Here is a 16,396-nt window from a genome sequence, read left to right as displayed (position 1 = left end):
CAATATGTGGTTTATAGATACGGGTCAATATGTGGTTTATAGATGGCGGGTCAATACGTGGTTTATAGATACAGGTCAATATGTGGTTTATAGTTACAGGTCAATATGTGGTTTATAGTTACAGGTCAATATGTGGTTTATAGATACAGGTCAATATGTGGTTTATAGTTACAGGTCAATATGTGGTTTTATAGATACGGGTCAATATGTGGTTTATAGATACAGGTCAATATGTGGTTTATAGTTACAGGTCAATATGTGGTTTATAGATACAGGTCAATATGTGGTTTATAGTTACAGGTCAATATGTGGTTTATAGATACAGGTCAATATGTGGTTTATAGTTACAGGTCAATATGTGGTTTATAGTTACAGGTCAATATGTGGTTACAGGTCAATATATGGTTACAGGTCAATATGTGGTTTATAGATACAGGTCAATATGTGGTTTATAGATACAGGTCAATATGTGGTTTATAGATACAGGTCAATATGTGGTTTTTATAGATACAGGTCAATATGTGGTTTATAGATACAGGTCAATATGTGGTTTATAGATACAGGTCAATATGTGGTTTATAGTTACAGGTCAATATGTGGTTTATAGATACGGGTCAATATGTGGTTTATAGTTACAGGTCAATATGTGGTTTATAGATACGGGTCAATATGTGGTTTATAGATACAGGTCAATATGTGGTTTATAGTTACAGGTCAATATGTGGTTTATAGATACAGGTCAATATGTGGTTTATAGTTACAGGTCAATATGTGGTTTATAGTTACAGGTCAATATGTGGTTACAGGTCAATATGTGGTTACAGGTCAATATGTGGTTTATAGATACAGGTCAATATGTGGTTTATAGATACAGGTCAATATGTGGTTTATAGATACAGGTCAATATGTGGTTTATAGATACAGGTCAATATGTGGTTTATAGATACAGGTCAATATGTGGTTTATAGATACAGGTCAATATGTGGTTTATAGATACAGGTCAATATGTGGTTTATAGATACAGGTCAATATGTGGTTTATAGATACAGGTCAATATGTGGTTACAGGTCAATATGTGGTTACAGGTCAATATGTGGTTTATAGATACAGGTCAATATGTGGTTTATAGATACAGGTCAATATGTGGTTTATAGATACAGGTCAATATGTGGTTTATAGATACAGGTCAATATGTGGTTTATAGATACAGGTCAATATGTGGTTTATAGTTACAGGTCAATATGTGGTTTATAGATACGGGTCAATATGTGGTTTATAGATACAGGTCAATACGTGGTTTATAGATACAGGTCAATATGTGGTTTATAGTTACAGGTCAATATGTGGTTTATAGTTACAGGTCAATATGTGGTTTATAGATACAGGTCAATATGTGGTTTATAGATACAGGTCAATATGTGGTTTATAGATACAGGTCAATACGTGGTTTATAGATATTGTCTTAGACAATCAGACAGCTCAACATTTATCTCCACATTGATGAGATTTTCTTGTTCTTAAGCTCAGGCTTTATTTCCATGATCAAATGAAAAGTTAGGAAGTTGTGTTGTATTACATTGAATTTAGATTTAAGAAAAATTAAAGTTCCTTAAAAATATCTTGTCCCCCCTCCTCTACGACATGGTGTCTGTTCTCTGTTCAGGTTTGAGTGGAGTGTACAACATCGTGGACCACTATGAACATGAACAGATGAGAGCTGTGGAGTATGTCTCTACGATGCACAAAGCCATGAACGGACTAGAGAACTTCCCTTATTACTCACCAACACACCTACTGAAGAAATTCAGCGAGGCACAACTGAAAAGGTAGGATGAACATGCTGCAAATACTATTTTTATTTTATTTTTATTTATTTTTTATTTCACCTTTATTTAACCAGGTATGCTAGTTGAGAACAAGTTCTCGTTTGCAACTGCGACCTGGCCAAGATAAAGCATAGCAGTGTGAACAGACAACAACACAGAGTTACACATGGAGTAAACAATAAACAAGTCAATATCACAGTAGAAAAAAAGAGTCTATATACATTGTGTGCAAAAGGCATGAGGAGGTTGGCGAATAATTACAATTTTGCAGATTAACACTGGAGTGATAAATGATCAGATGGTCATGTGCAGGTAGAGATACTGGTGTGCAAAAGAGCAGACAAGTAAATAAATAAAAACAGTATGGGGATGAGGTAGGTAAATTGGGTGGGCTATTTACCGATGGACTATGTACAGCTGTAGTGATCGGTTAGCTGCTCAGATAGCAGATGTTTAAAGTTGGTGAGGGAGATAAAAGTCTCCAACTTCAGCGATTTTTGCAATTCGTTCCAGTCACAAGCAGCAGAGAACTGGAAGGAAAGGTGGCCAAATGAGGTGTTGGCTTTAGGGATGATCAGTGAGATACACCTGCTAGAGCACGTGCTATGGGTGGGTGTTGCCATCGTGACCAGTGAACTGAGATAAGGCGGAGCTTTACCTAGCATGGACTTGTAGATGACCTGGAGCCAGTGGGTCTGGCGACGAATATGTAGCGAGGGCCAGCCGACTACAGCATACAAGTCGCAGTGGTGGGTGGTATAAGGTCCTTTAGTAACAAAACGGATGGCACTGTGATAAACTGCATCCAGTTTGCTGAGTAGGTTATTGGAAGCTATTTTGTAAATTACATCGCCGAAGTCGAGGATCGGTAGGATAGTCAGTTTTACTAGGGTAAGTTTTGCGGCGTGAGTGAAGGAGGCTTTGTTGCGGAATAGAAAGCCGACTCTAGATTTGATTTTAGATTGGAGATGTTTGATATGAGTCAGGAAGGAGAGTTTACAGTCTAGCCAGACACCTAGGTACTTATAGATGTCCACATATTCTAGGTCGGAACCATCCAGGGTGGTGATTATTTTCGGGCGTGCGGTGCAGGCATCGAACGGTTGAAAAGCATGCATTTGGTTTTGCTAGAGTTTAAGAGCAGTTGGAGGCCACGGAAGGAGTGTTGTATGGCACTGAATCTCGTTTGGAGGTTAGTTAACACAGTGTCCAAGGAAGGGCCAGAAGTATACAGAATGGTGTCGTCTGCCGACATTGACGAGAAAACTGATACGATCTCAGCGGTTTCCGACGATCTTAGCCCAATAAATGCACAGGGCAAGAATAAATAGGTGAACACCAGCCCAGGAAATAAGATTTCTCATTCAGATTTTTTTGTTGGTTGTCTTTCCGGTTGTCTCTCCTTCCTGTTCAGTTCTACGGGGCTAGTCTGTTAGTCAGCACCTCTATTAGAATTTTGTGTGTGCGTCAACTACCAACTCATCATTTGTTCAATTCTACAGAGTTCCACCTTTCTGCTTACTCCACGGGACCAACGACATCATAGTTCCGGTGGAATCTTCCCAGAGGTTCTCTGAGCTGCTCACGGCCCTGTCAATCAAGGTGTCCCTGTACCTCATGCCTAAAATGGACCACACCGAGATAGTCACCGATCTCATGGCGACAGACAGGCACTTCTACAAAACAGTGTACAGCTGCATCAAACAGGAGTACAGCAAGTTCATAGGCCAGGTCTGTGACTGCTGAACGAAACAACTAACACAATACATTATTCATTCATGATGTGCCGTAATTCTTCTTGTTTACATATATATTTTTTCAGTTAATTATTATGATGATACCTCGAATTTACAAGATTTAGACTTTTCGACAAAAATAAAAAATAGTTTTAGCTCTCTGTTTTAAATCTCAATGATGCTTTCTGTGGTGTGTGTTTCATAATGGTTCCATGATTGTAAACAAGACTGAATTATATTTTAATACAATAATTCCTGATCTTTACACATCAGATTATTTTTCAGAGCTGATATGATTGGTCAAAAGATTAGCCGGTAGAAAGATCAGAATTGGACTTTCAATTCAATTCAATTCAATTCAATTCAATTCAAGGGGCTTTATTGGCATGGGAAACATGTGTTAACATTGCCAAAGCAAGTGAGGTAGATAATATATAAAGTTAATCTCTCTCTGTCTAAACAAATCCCATGTGTGTCAGACTTCAAATGCACATGCCAAATAATCGTGCCAGATTTTTCGCCTTTAGTTCCATTGTACCAGGCCAACTAAATCAACTAAATCAAGTATTGGATATGTATTTGACCAAATCTGGTGCGTATAGAACACTGTATGAAATATCCCAAGGTCCAATATATTCACTGTGCTTCTGCCTCTGCATTGTTTGTTCATTGAGGGTTATAGGCTGGGTATCTGTAAAGCTATTGAGGGTTATAGGCTGGGTATCTGTAAAGCTATTGAGGGTTATAGGCTGGGTATCTGTAAAGCTATTGAGGGTTATAGGCTGGGTATCTGTAAAGCTATTGAGGGTTATAGGCTGGGTATCTGTAAAGCTATTGAGGGTTATAGGCTGGGTATCTGTAAAGCTATTGAGGGTTATAGGCTGGGTATCTGTAAAGCTATTGAGGGTTATAGGCTGGGTATCTGTAAAGCTATTGAGAGTTATAGGCTGGGTATCTGTAAAGCTAATGAGGGTTATAGGCTGGGTATCTGTAAAGCTATTGAGAGTTATAGGCTGGGTATCTGTAAAGCTATTGAGAGTTATAGGCTGGGTATCTGTAAAGCTATTGGGAGTTATAGGCTGGGTATCTGTTAACCACTTTGTGACAACTGCTGATGTAAAAAAAAGAAAGAAAGAAAGAAAGAAGGGCTTTATAAAAACACATTTGATTGATTTATTGATCCAGCAGGAACCTTTTATATAGTGTTAGTGTAAACTCCTACTCCGACAGAGTAATATGGGCTAGTATTCAGCAAAGCATTGACAACATTCCCGTGTGGATTAAGACGCCACATCCTAAATTGCACCCTATTCCCTACATAGTGCACTACTTTTGACCAGAGCCCTATGGCACCCTATTCCCTACATAGTGCACTAATTTTGACCAGAGCCCTATGGCACCATATTCCCAACATAGAGCTCTAGTCAAAAGTAGTGCACTATGGCACCCTATTCCCTATATAGTGCACTACTTTTGACCAGAGCCCTATGGACAGTGCACTATATAGGGAAAAGGGTACCATTTGGGATAGAACCAAAACAGTTGAGCAGCTCTATTGTATATGTTCTACTGATAATCTGTTGCATTAATATGGTCAACCAGGGCCCATTAGATTTTCAGTTATATGGTCAACCAAGGCCCATTAGATGTTCTGTTATACGGTCAACCAAGGCCCATAAGATGTTCAGTTATATGGTCAACCAAGGCACATTAGATTTTCAGTTATACGGTCAACCAGGGCACATTAGATTTTCAGTTATACAGTCAACCAGGGCACATTAGATTTTCAGTTATACGGTCAACCAGGGCCCATTAGATTTTCAGTTATATGGTCAACCAAGGCCCATTAGATGTTCAGTTATATGGTCAACCAAGGCCCATTAGATGTTCAGTTATATGGTCAACCAGGGCCCATTAGATTTTCAGTTATACGGTCAACCAAGGCCCATTAGATGTTCAGTTATATGGTCAACCAGGGCACATTAGATTTTCAGTTATACGGTCAACCAAGGCCCATTAGATTTTCAGTTATATGGTCAACCAAGGCCCATTAGATTTTCAGTTATATGGTCAACCAAGGCCCATTAGATGTTCAGTTATATGGTCAACCAGGGCCCATTAGATTTTCAGTTATACGGTCAACCAAGGCCCATTAGATGTTCAGTTATATGGTCAACCAGGGCACATTAGATTTTCAGTTATACGGTCAACCAAGGCCCATTAGATTTTCAGTTATATGGTCAACCAAGGCCCATTAGATTTTCAGTTATATGGTCAACCAAGGCACATTAGATTTTCAGTTATATGGTCAACCAAGGCCCATTAGATGTTCAGTTATATGGTCAACCAAGGCCCATTAGATTTTCAGTTATACGGTCAACCAGGGCACATTAGATTTTCAGTTATACAGTCAACCAGGGCACATTAGATTTTCAGTTATACGGTCAACCAGGGCCCATTAGATTTTCAGTTATATGGTCAACCAAGGCCCATTAGATTTTCAGTTATACGGTCAACCAAGGCCCATAAGATGTTCAGTTATATGGTCAACCAGGGCACATTAGATTTTCAGTTATATGGTCAACCAAGGCCCATTAGATGTTCTGTTTATTAAATGTTTGAACAACTACATACTTCATCTGATGAAATGTATTCATTACATTACTCTATTTTGCATTTTGAATATCTACTGCTCTTAAAAGTTATGTATTGATTTATTTAATAAACGTCTTAAATTGTGTCTTTTCTTTTTTTAATGAAATGTCCAGATTCACAAAACCTTGTCCGACCTTGTTGAGTATGAAGTTTCTGAACCAAATGAACCTAAGCATGAACCACAAGACCCTTTGGTATCTTAAAAGCAAATCAAAGTGTATTGGTTGCGTACAGAGATTTGCAGATGATATTGCAGGTGCTGTGAAATCCTTGTGTTTCTAGCTCCAACAGTGTAGTGATACCTAGCTAAATCCTTGTGTTTCTAGCTCCAACAGTGCAGTGATACCTAGCTAAATCCTTGTGTTTCTAGCTCCAACAGTGCAGTGATACCTAGCTAAATCCTTGTGTTTCTAGCTCCAACAGTGCAGCGATACCTAGCTAAATGCTTGTGTTTCTAGCTCCAACAGTAATACCTAGCTAAATGCTTGTGTTTCTAGCTCCAACAGTAATACCTAGCTAAATGCTTGTGTTTCTAGCTCCAACAGTGCAGTGGCCAAACACGACTCCAACACCATCATTAAGTTTTCTGACGACACAGCAGTGGTAGACCTGAATCACCGACAACGATGAGACGGACAATTGGGAGGAGGTCAGAGAACTGGCAGTGTGGTGCCAGGACAACAACCTCTCCCTCAATGTGAGCAAGACAAAGGATCTGATCGTGGACTACAGGAAAAGGAGAGCCGAACAGGCCCCCATTAACGTTGACGGGTCTGTAGTGGAGCGGGTCGAGAGTTTCAAGTTCTTTGGTGTCCATATCACCAACAAACTGTCATGGTCCAAACACACCAAGACAGTTGTGAAGAGGGCACGAAAAAACCTTTTCCCCCTCAGGCGACTGAAAAGATTTGGCATGGGTCCCCAGATCCTAAAAAGGTTCTACAGCTGCACCATCAAGAACATCCTGACCGGTTGCATCACCGCCTGGTATGGCAACCACTCAGCATTTGACCGTAAGGCGCTACAGAGGGTAGTGCGAAATGCCCAGTACATCACTGGGGCCTAGCTTCCTGCCGTCCAGGACATCTATAATAGGCGGTGTCAGAGGAAAGCCCATAAAATTGTCAGAGACTCCAGAGACACTGCTGTTTGTTTGTTACCTATGCATAGTCACTTCACCCCCACCTACATAAAACCACCAAAAACCCTGAAATCTCCATCGCTAACTGTAACATTTTCCGCCAAGATAGAACTGCCAAAGGGGGCGGTGTTGCAATCTACTGCAAAGATAGTAATACAGAACTCTGCAGGCTATCCAAGTCTGTACCGAAACAATTCGAGCTTCTACTTCTCTCACTGTTGCCTCTTGCTATAGACCTCCCTCTGCCCCCAGCTGTGCCATCGATACCATATGTGAATTGATTGCCCCCCTATCTATCTTCTGAGCTCGTGCTACTTGGTGACCTAAACTGGGACATGCTTAACACCCCGGCCATCCTACAATCTAAGCTTGATGCCCTCAATCTCACACAAATGATCAATGAACCTACCAGGTACAACCCCAAATCCGTTAACACGGGTACCCTCATAGATGTCATCCTAACTAACTCGCCCTCCAAATGCACCTCTGCTGTTTTCAATCAAGATCTCAGAGATCACTGCCTCATTGCCTGCATCCGTAATGGGTCTGCGACCAAACGACCACACCTCATCACTGTCAAATGCTCCCTAAAACACTTCTGCAAGCAGGCCTTTCTAAATGACCTGGCCGGGGTATCTTGAAATGACATTGACCTCATCCCGTCAGTAGATGATGCCTGGCTATTCTTTAAAAGTGCCTTACTCACCATCTTAAATAAGCATGCCCCTCTCAAAAATTTTAGAACTAGGAATAGATATAGTCCTTGGTTCACTCCAGACCTGTCTGCCCTTGACCAGCACAAAAACATCCTGTGGCGTTCTGCATTAGCATCGAATAGCCCCCGTGATATGCAACTTTTCAGGGAAGTTAGGAACAAATATACACAGTCAGTTAGAAAAGCTAAGGCAAGCTTTTTCAAACAGAAATGTGCATCCTGTAGTACTAACTCAAAAAGTTCTGGGACACTGTAAAGTCCATGGAGAATAAGAGCACCTCCTCCCAGCTGCCCACTGCTCTGAGGCTAAATCCACTATAAATTGAGAATTTCAATAAGCATTTCTCTATGGCTGGCCATGCTTTCCACCTGGCTACCCCTACTCCGGTCAACTGCCCGGCACCCTCCACAGCAACCCGCCAAAGCACCCACCATTTCTCCTTCACCCAAATCCAGATAGCCGATGTTCTGAAAGAGCTGCAAAATCTGGATCCATACAAATCAGCCTGGCTAGACAATCGGGACCCTCTCTTTCTAAAATGATCTGCTGAAATTGTTGCAACCCCTATTACTAGCCTGTTCAACCTCTCTTTCGTATCGTCTGAGATTCCCAAAGATTGGAAAGCTGCCGCGGTCATCCCCCTCTTCAAAGGGGGTGACACTCTAGACCCAGACTGCTACAGACCTATATCTATCCTACCCTGTCTTTCTAAGGTCTTCGAAAGCCAAGTTAACAAACAGATTACCGACCGTTTTGAATCGCACCGTACCTTCTCCGCTATGCAATCTGGTTTCAGAGCTGGTCATGGGTGCACTTCAGCCACGCTCAAGGTCCTAAACGACATCATAACCGCAATCGATAAGAGACATTACTGTGCAGCTGTATTCATCGACCTGGCCAAGGCTTTCGACTCTGTCAATCACCACATTCTTATCGGCAGAATCAACAGCCTTGGTTTCTCAAATCACTGCCTCGCCTGGTTTACCAACTACTTCTCTGATAGAGTTCAGTGTGTCAAATCGGAGGGCCTGTTGTCCGGACCTCTGGCAGTCTCTATGGTTGTGCCACAGGGTTCAATTCCTGGGCCGACTCTCTTTTCTGTATACATCAATGATGTCGCTCTTGCTGCTAGTGATTCTCTGATCCACCTCTACGCAGACGACACCATTCTGTATACTTCTGGCCCCTCTTTGGACACTGTGTTAACTAACCTCTAGACGAGCTTCAATGCCATACAACTCTCCTTCTGTGGCCTACAAGTGCTCTTAAATGCAAGTAAAACTAAATGCTTGCTATTCAATCGATCACTACCCGCACCTGCTTGCCTGTCCAGCATCACTACTCTGGACGGTTCTGACTTAGAATATGTGGACAACTACAAATACCTAGCTGTCTGGTTAGACTGTAAACTCTCCTTCCAGACTCACATTAAGCATCTCCAATCCAAAATTAAATCTAGAATCGGCTTCCTATATCGCAACAAAGCATCCTTCACTCATGCTGCCAAACATACCCTCGTAAAACTGACCATCCTACCGATCCTCGACTTTGGTGATGTCATCTATAAAGTAGCCTCCAACACTCTACTCAACAAACTGGATGCAGTCTATCACAGTGCCATCCGTTTTGTCACCAAAGCCCCAAATACTACCCACCATTGCGACCTGTACGTTCTCGTTGGTTCGCCGTCACTTCATACTCGTCGCCAAACCCACTGGCTACAGGTTATCTACAAGTCTCTGCTAGGTAAAGCCCCGCCTTATCTCAGCTCACTGGTCACCATAGCAGCACCCGATCGTAGCATGCGCTCCAGCAGGTATATCTCACTGGTCACCCCCAAAGCAAATTCATCATTTGGTAGTCTTTCCTTCCAGTTCTCTGCTGCCAATGACTGGAACGAACTGCAAAAATCTCACAAAGCTGGAGACTCATATCTCCCTCACTAGCTTTAAGCACCAGCTGTCAGAGCAGCTCACAGATCACTGCAACTGTACAATGCCCATCTGTAAACAGCCCATCTATCTACGTACCTCATCCCCATACTGTATTTATTTATTTATTTATTTATCTTGCTCCTTTGCACCCCAGTATCCCTACTTGCACATTCATCTTCTGCACATCTACCAATCCAGTGTTTACTTGCTATATTGTAATTACTTCGCCACCATGGCCTATTTATTGCTTCAACTCCCTTATTTGACCTCATTTGCACTTACTGGATATAGACTTTTTTGATTTTTCTTTTTCTACTGTATTATTGACTGTATGTTTTTTTTATTCCATGTGTAACTCTGTGAAATAAATCAAATAAAATAAATAAACAAGGGCTTGTAAGTAAGCATTTCACGGTCAAGTCTACACTTGTTGTATTTCAGCACGTGACAAATAAAGTTTGATTTGATCTGATACTGAGCTAAATGCTTGGTTCCTCACTCCAACAGTGATACCGAGCTAAATGCTTGGTTCCTCACTCCAACAGTGATACCTAGCTAAATGCTTGGTTCCTCACTCCAACAGTAATACCTAGCTAAATGCTTGGTTCCTCACTCCAACAGTGCAGTAATACCTGGTTAATTGCTTCTGTTTCTAGCTCCAACAGTAATACCTAGCTAAATGCTTGGTTCCTCGCTCCAACAGTGCAGTAATACCTAGCTAAATGCTTGTTCCTCACCCAACAGTAATACCTAGCTAAATGCTTGGTTCCTCACTCCAACAGTAATACCTAGCTAAATGCTTGGTTCCTCACTCCAACAGTGCAGTAATACCTGGTTAATTGCTTCTGTTTCTAGCTCCAACAGTAATACCTAGCTAAATGCTTGTGTTTCTAGCTCCAACAGTAATACCTAGCTAAATGCTTGTGTTTCTAGCGCCAACAGTAATACTGAGCTAAATGCTTGTGTTTCTAGCTCTAACAGTAAGAACGAGCTAAATGCTTGTGTTTCTAGCTCCAACAGTGCAGTAATACCTAGCTAAATGCTTGTGTTTCTAGCTCCAACAGTGCAGTAATACCTAGCTAAATGCTTGTGTTTCTAGCTCCAACAGTAATACCTAGCTAAATGCTTGGTTCCTCAATCCAACAGTGCAGTAATACCTAGCTAAATGCTTGTGTTTCTAGCTCTAACAGTAATACCTAGCTAAATGCTTGTGTTTCTAGCTCCAACAGTAATACTGAGCTAAATGCTTCTGTTTCTAGCTCCAACAATAATACTTAGCTAAATGCTTGTGTTTCTAGCTCCAACAGTATTACTGAGCTAAATGCTTGTGTTTCTAGCTCCAACAGTGCAGTAATACCTAGCTAAATGCTTGTGTTTCTAGCTCCAACAGTGCAGTAATACCTAGCTAAATGCTTGTGTTTTTAGCTCAAACAGTGCAGTAATACCTAGCTAAATGCTTGTGTTTTTAGCTCAAACAGTGCAGTAATACCTAGCTAAATGCTTGTGTTTTTAGCTCAAACAGTGCAGTAATACCTAGCTAAATGCTTGTGTTTTTAGCTCAAACAGTGCAGTAATACCTGGCTAAATGTTTGTGTTTTTAGCTCCAAAAGTGCAGTGATGCCTAGCAATAATACAAATGTAAAAAAACAATACACGCATAAACCCCCAGCAAAAAAATAAATATGAGAACGAGCAACTTCAGAGAATGGATTATATAGATTTATAAATTCAGAAAAATTCAATCCTCTCACTGTCAACTGCATTTATTTTCAGCAATCTTAACATGTAAATATTTGTATGAACATAACAAGATTCAACAACTGAGACATAAACTGAACAAGTTTCATAGACATGTGACTAACGGAAATGGAATAATGTGTCCCTGAACAAATGGGGGGGGGGGGTCAAAATCAAAAGTAACAGTCAGTATCTGGTGTGGCCACCAGCTGCATTAGGTACTGCAGTGCATCTCCTCCTCGTGGACTGCACCAGATTTGACAGTTCTTGCTGCGAGATGTTACCCCACTCTTCCACCAAGGCACCTGCAAGTTCCCGGACATTTCTGGGCCCTAGCCCTCAAAAGGAAATTCACCAGAGAGCTGACTTTAAAAAAAAACTTTATTTAACTAGGCCAGTCAGTTAAAGGTTTAGGTTAATACAGTATATCTCCTCTTAAGGTGTGGTTAATACAGTATATCTCCTCTCCTCTTAAGAACAAATTCATATTTTACAATGACAGCCTACCGGGGAAAAGTGGGGTTACCTGCCTGTTCAGGGGCAGAACAACATTTTTTTTTTTTACCTTGTCAGTTCGGGGATTCGATCCAGCAACCTTTCAGTTACTAGTCCAACCCTGTAACCACTACGCTACCCTGTCACCCCTTAAATAAAAGAGAAATAAAAACAAATAAATTAAAGTTGTCAGGCTATGTGCTTTATCCCTGACTATATCCTTGGAAATAGAGGATCCTTTGTAGATACAATGACATAGCTAAGGAAAGTTCTAGCAATGATTCAGTGGTCTTTTTCTGTTGTCACATCTGGATGTTACACAACTGATGTACGTGATGATGACAAATACTGGTGTAATCTGATCTAACCCATTTCCTACTGGGGCTTTTTTTTGTATTTTCATTTGATTTAGCCAATGATGCTGCTATTTATAGGGCTGGTCACTATTATGGTCAAAGTAGGGGTGGCAGGTAGCCTAGTGGGTAGAGCGTTGGACTAGTAACCGAAATGTTGCAAGATCGATATTCTGTATATAATCTACTAATCCACTCAATGTGGATGACATGTTTTTAAAACAAACATTAATGTCCAACCCCCCCCAAAAAAAAACTATTATATTCTATGCTGCTATGCTGCCTGGGAAAGCCAACAATCACAACTACAAGTGACTTACATCTCCATTGTATGTCTTCTCAAATTCAACCACCAGGTGGGAGTATTAGCCTTCGGATTTGACCAGGATAGCTGTGATTTTGCCAGGCAGGAAGAAATAGGTCAAATTGGTTGCAGGAGGACATGGGACAAAGGAATGTGTAGTATTGGTGAAAGAAGCAGTACCCCCGTTATGTGTCTGGTGCGAGAGAGGCAGGTTGAGGTTGCCACGGTCAGAGTTGTACAGTAGGTGTTATATGCTGAGGCAATGAAGAAAAAGTGGAGGAAGATGGGTGAAGGACTTTTACCAGTACAGTGTTCATTGCAATGGCGGTCACTACTATTTAAGATGAGGGAGGATTATTGTTTTTTTCCATGAGCATGGCCTTATTTCTATTACAGCATATTGGATGACTGTCATTCATATTCCATTCGCCCAGTTCAACGTAACATCGATAAGTTTAGGGTACTACATGATACTCAAATGATCCCTATACCCATCAGGAGGTTGCTAGAACCTAGCCTATGAGTGAGAGTTTACAACGTAGGTGCACACAGGTCGAGAGAAAATGTTAAGGTAACAGACAGTGAGTGACACATTCAATACCGCCTTGCACACTCTTGTCTGCACCTAGCCGATCTAGGGTGTAATACTTAGTCCAACAGTTGCAAACGAGAGTTTCTATTGGACAAATTCAGGTATGTTTATCCCCATTTCGTTCTGTTTGCTTCCGTTTAAGAAACGTTTCTCAACAGAATCTGCGAAATGAATACACCCCTGATCACGCGAAAACACAGTTCACTTTCACAGCAGCCAAGTTGTATTCCTTCTCACATCTCTGCACTCTCCTCCTCTCACCTTTTCAATGAACAATACATCAGCTGTATGTGACCAGGAGAAAAAAACCTTTCCAAGACAAACCGTTACACACAGCCAACATCGTTGTCACCATATTAGATAAAGTATAGTCATAGTCAACATAGCTAATAGAACTAACACATTAGTAAACCCACTACAGTCATGCAGTAAGCAGGTTAGCGGTTACACCGGTGGGCCCCGGTGGCAATAAATTGGTAAAACCAAAAGCTTACATTGACTTGGAAGAGTTCCAGTGTTAGCCAGCTAGCTAACATAGCATTCCTCTGTTTGAGCAGGGTGTTTTGAGAAGGCTAAACTAGCTAGCTAAGTTAATGAAACTGAGAAAAAAAATGACAATATCACTTGTCCTTTATTTTTTAAGAAATGTATATGTTTAAAACGGTTCAACTATTGTCTTTCTCTCTCTTTGAGTCGGCTACTCACCAAATGTTATGCACTGCAGTGCTAGCTAGCTGAGGCTTAAGCTTTCAGTACGAGCTTCATTCTCTGATACTTTGAATTGGGTGGACAACATGTCAGTTAATGCTGCAAGAGCTCTGATAAGTTGGAGGAGGACGTCCTCTGGAAGCTGTCACAATTACTGTGTACGTCTATGGAAGGGGCTGAGAACCACGAGCCTCCTAAGGTTTTGAATTGAAGTCAATGTACCCAGAGGAGGACGGAAACTGTCCTCCGTTTACACCATGGTGCTACCCTACAAAGTGCGGTTGGGTCTGCTGTAGACCTTCATTGCAAAACAGTTTGTTTTAATAAATTATTTGGTGAAGTGTTAATATATTTAGTATAGTTTTACCTAAAAAGGAAACTTTTTAAATGTTTTAACATTTTTTATGAAATTCACTGAGGAGGATGGTCCTCCCCTTCCTCCTCTGAGGAGCCTCCACTGGTTCATTGTCATGTTATCAGCTGTACCGCAGGAATGGAACGTAAATTAACAGAAAATAGGTATTGCGGTGGCAGCTGCAGAGAAGTACTTCAAAATTGTGGAATGTGGTGGTGGTGGTGGTGGGTTTTGTAGGGTAATATTTTCCTTTTCCCATTTTTGTACCACAAAGTATAATGGATTTATACTCCAGTCCAGTTGGTGGCCGTAATGCACCATCATTAACATTGGATGCCAAATGTGTTAAACCCCACTGAAGAAGAATTAACTTTGGAACCAATGATATATATATATATATATGAAATAAACCCCTTGTTCGCTGATGCTATGTATTGGCCATTATGAGACTTTGAAGCTACCAGGCGGCCATATTGTCTCTCCCCATTAGGAGCAGTCCTCCATAGGAATGAATAGAATTCAGTTAAATATTTCAAGAACACAATTACGTGTACTTAAGTATTTTGTTACTGTAGTGTGGACATTAACATTAGTACTCTACTTTATATATATATATATATATATATATATTTTTTTTATATATTTTTTTTAAACATTTAACTCACATAATATAATTTATTAGTATGAATTATTAAGGTGTCTGTGATATAATAAACGTGTCAAAAAACGAATGTAGAAAATAAATTGCATCCAAAATATTGTATACCAGTGAGGAGTGCCAAGATGGCTGAGCGGTGGCGTCAAATACAGCGCCCCCTGTCAGTCATCCAGTGTTTTATACACAGCGTTTGGTTGGGAAGAGTCGAGACGGAGGAGGTTGTGTTGTTTGGATGTGGAAGCAGGATTAAAGATGGCGACCAGCAGAAGAAGCAGGATCTATAGCCACTTTGGGATTATGGCATCATTGGTTCTATTTGGATAAAATATATATATATATATATAATATATTAATACTATTACATATTTATTCTCTATATTTTGCCTGGAGTTATTCCAATATCGTTTACTGGTAAGTTCGACGACCGATATTCAATTACATTTTCTACGTTATAGCTCATAAAAGCCTAACCTCTAGCTAGCTTAAATGCTAGGTCGGAATCATCAAATCAAATGCTGGTTTGTGGGTTTGCTCTGGCTAACCCGCTAGACACATTTTTGTTGTACACTTTTTTTTGTTGTTGTTGTAACTATCCGCAATTCATTCTTATTTCTTTTATGAAAAGATTGGGGGAGGGAGGAAAATAGAAGAACACAACATTTCTCCACACTTTTCAATTTTTTTTTTTTTTTTTAAAGATTTGAATTACAACCATTTTGGCTTTTTTTGTTTTTGTTAATACAACCACTTGCTTTCCCGACGACTGCATTGTGGTTGTGAATAAATACTACGTTCGTAAAATAGACCTAGCTAGCTAGTTAACTAGAGGTTTAACAAGCTAACTAACTAAGCTAATGTTGTGTTGACAATCAGCTAACCATTTTTTATTTATTTTTTACATTAGACAAGACGGAAGAAGAATAAGCATTGCACTGACAGTCTGAATTATGGAAAACTTGACAATTGCAACCCATACGTACGTGTGTGTGTGTGATTTATAGGTAGCTACCAACCATGACATAGGATGGCCCAATAGACTAAAGGAGTCTAACGTTACTCCTTTTGTAGTCCAAGGACCTGTTCTGTTTAGAGGCGAATTGGCCCTGGCAGCCAAGTACTCCCATCTAATCGTACATCGATTATTATGTATATATTTTTAAGTGGTTCTAATCTAATCAAATGTATT

General features: G+C 40.5%; 1 protein-coding gene across 1 annotated transcript in view; it reads left to right on the top strand.

Moving 5' to 3' along the window:
* Nucleotides 1-6,302, top strand: part of LOC127911844 (uncharacterized) — a 36,347-nt gene extending 30,045 nt beyond the window's left edge. The window contains exons 8-9 of the mRNA XM_052479728.1: nt 1,664-1,826; nt 3,329-6,302. Of these exons, the coding sequence (XP_052335688.1) occupies nt 1,664-1,826; nt 3,329-3,572 (407 nt within the window). The 3' untranslated portion in view covers nt 3,573-6,302. The remainder of the gene's footprint in view (nt 1-1,663; nt 1,827-3,328) is intronic.
* Nucleotides 6,303-16,396: the final 10,094 nt, after the last annotated feature.

Source organism: Oncorhynchus keta, chromosome 25, assembly GCF_023373465.1.
Source record: "Oncorhynchus keta strain PuntledgeMale-10-30-2019 chromosome 25, Oket_V2, whole genome shotgun sequence".
NCBI lineage: Eukaryota > Metazoa > Chordata > Actinopteri > Salmoniformes > Salmonidae > Oncorhynchus > Oncorhynchus keta.
The sequence above is the reverse complement of the archived record's forward strand: the minus strand, read 5'-3'. Positions and strand labels throughout refer to the sequence as shown.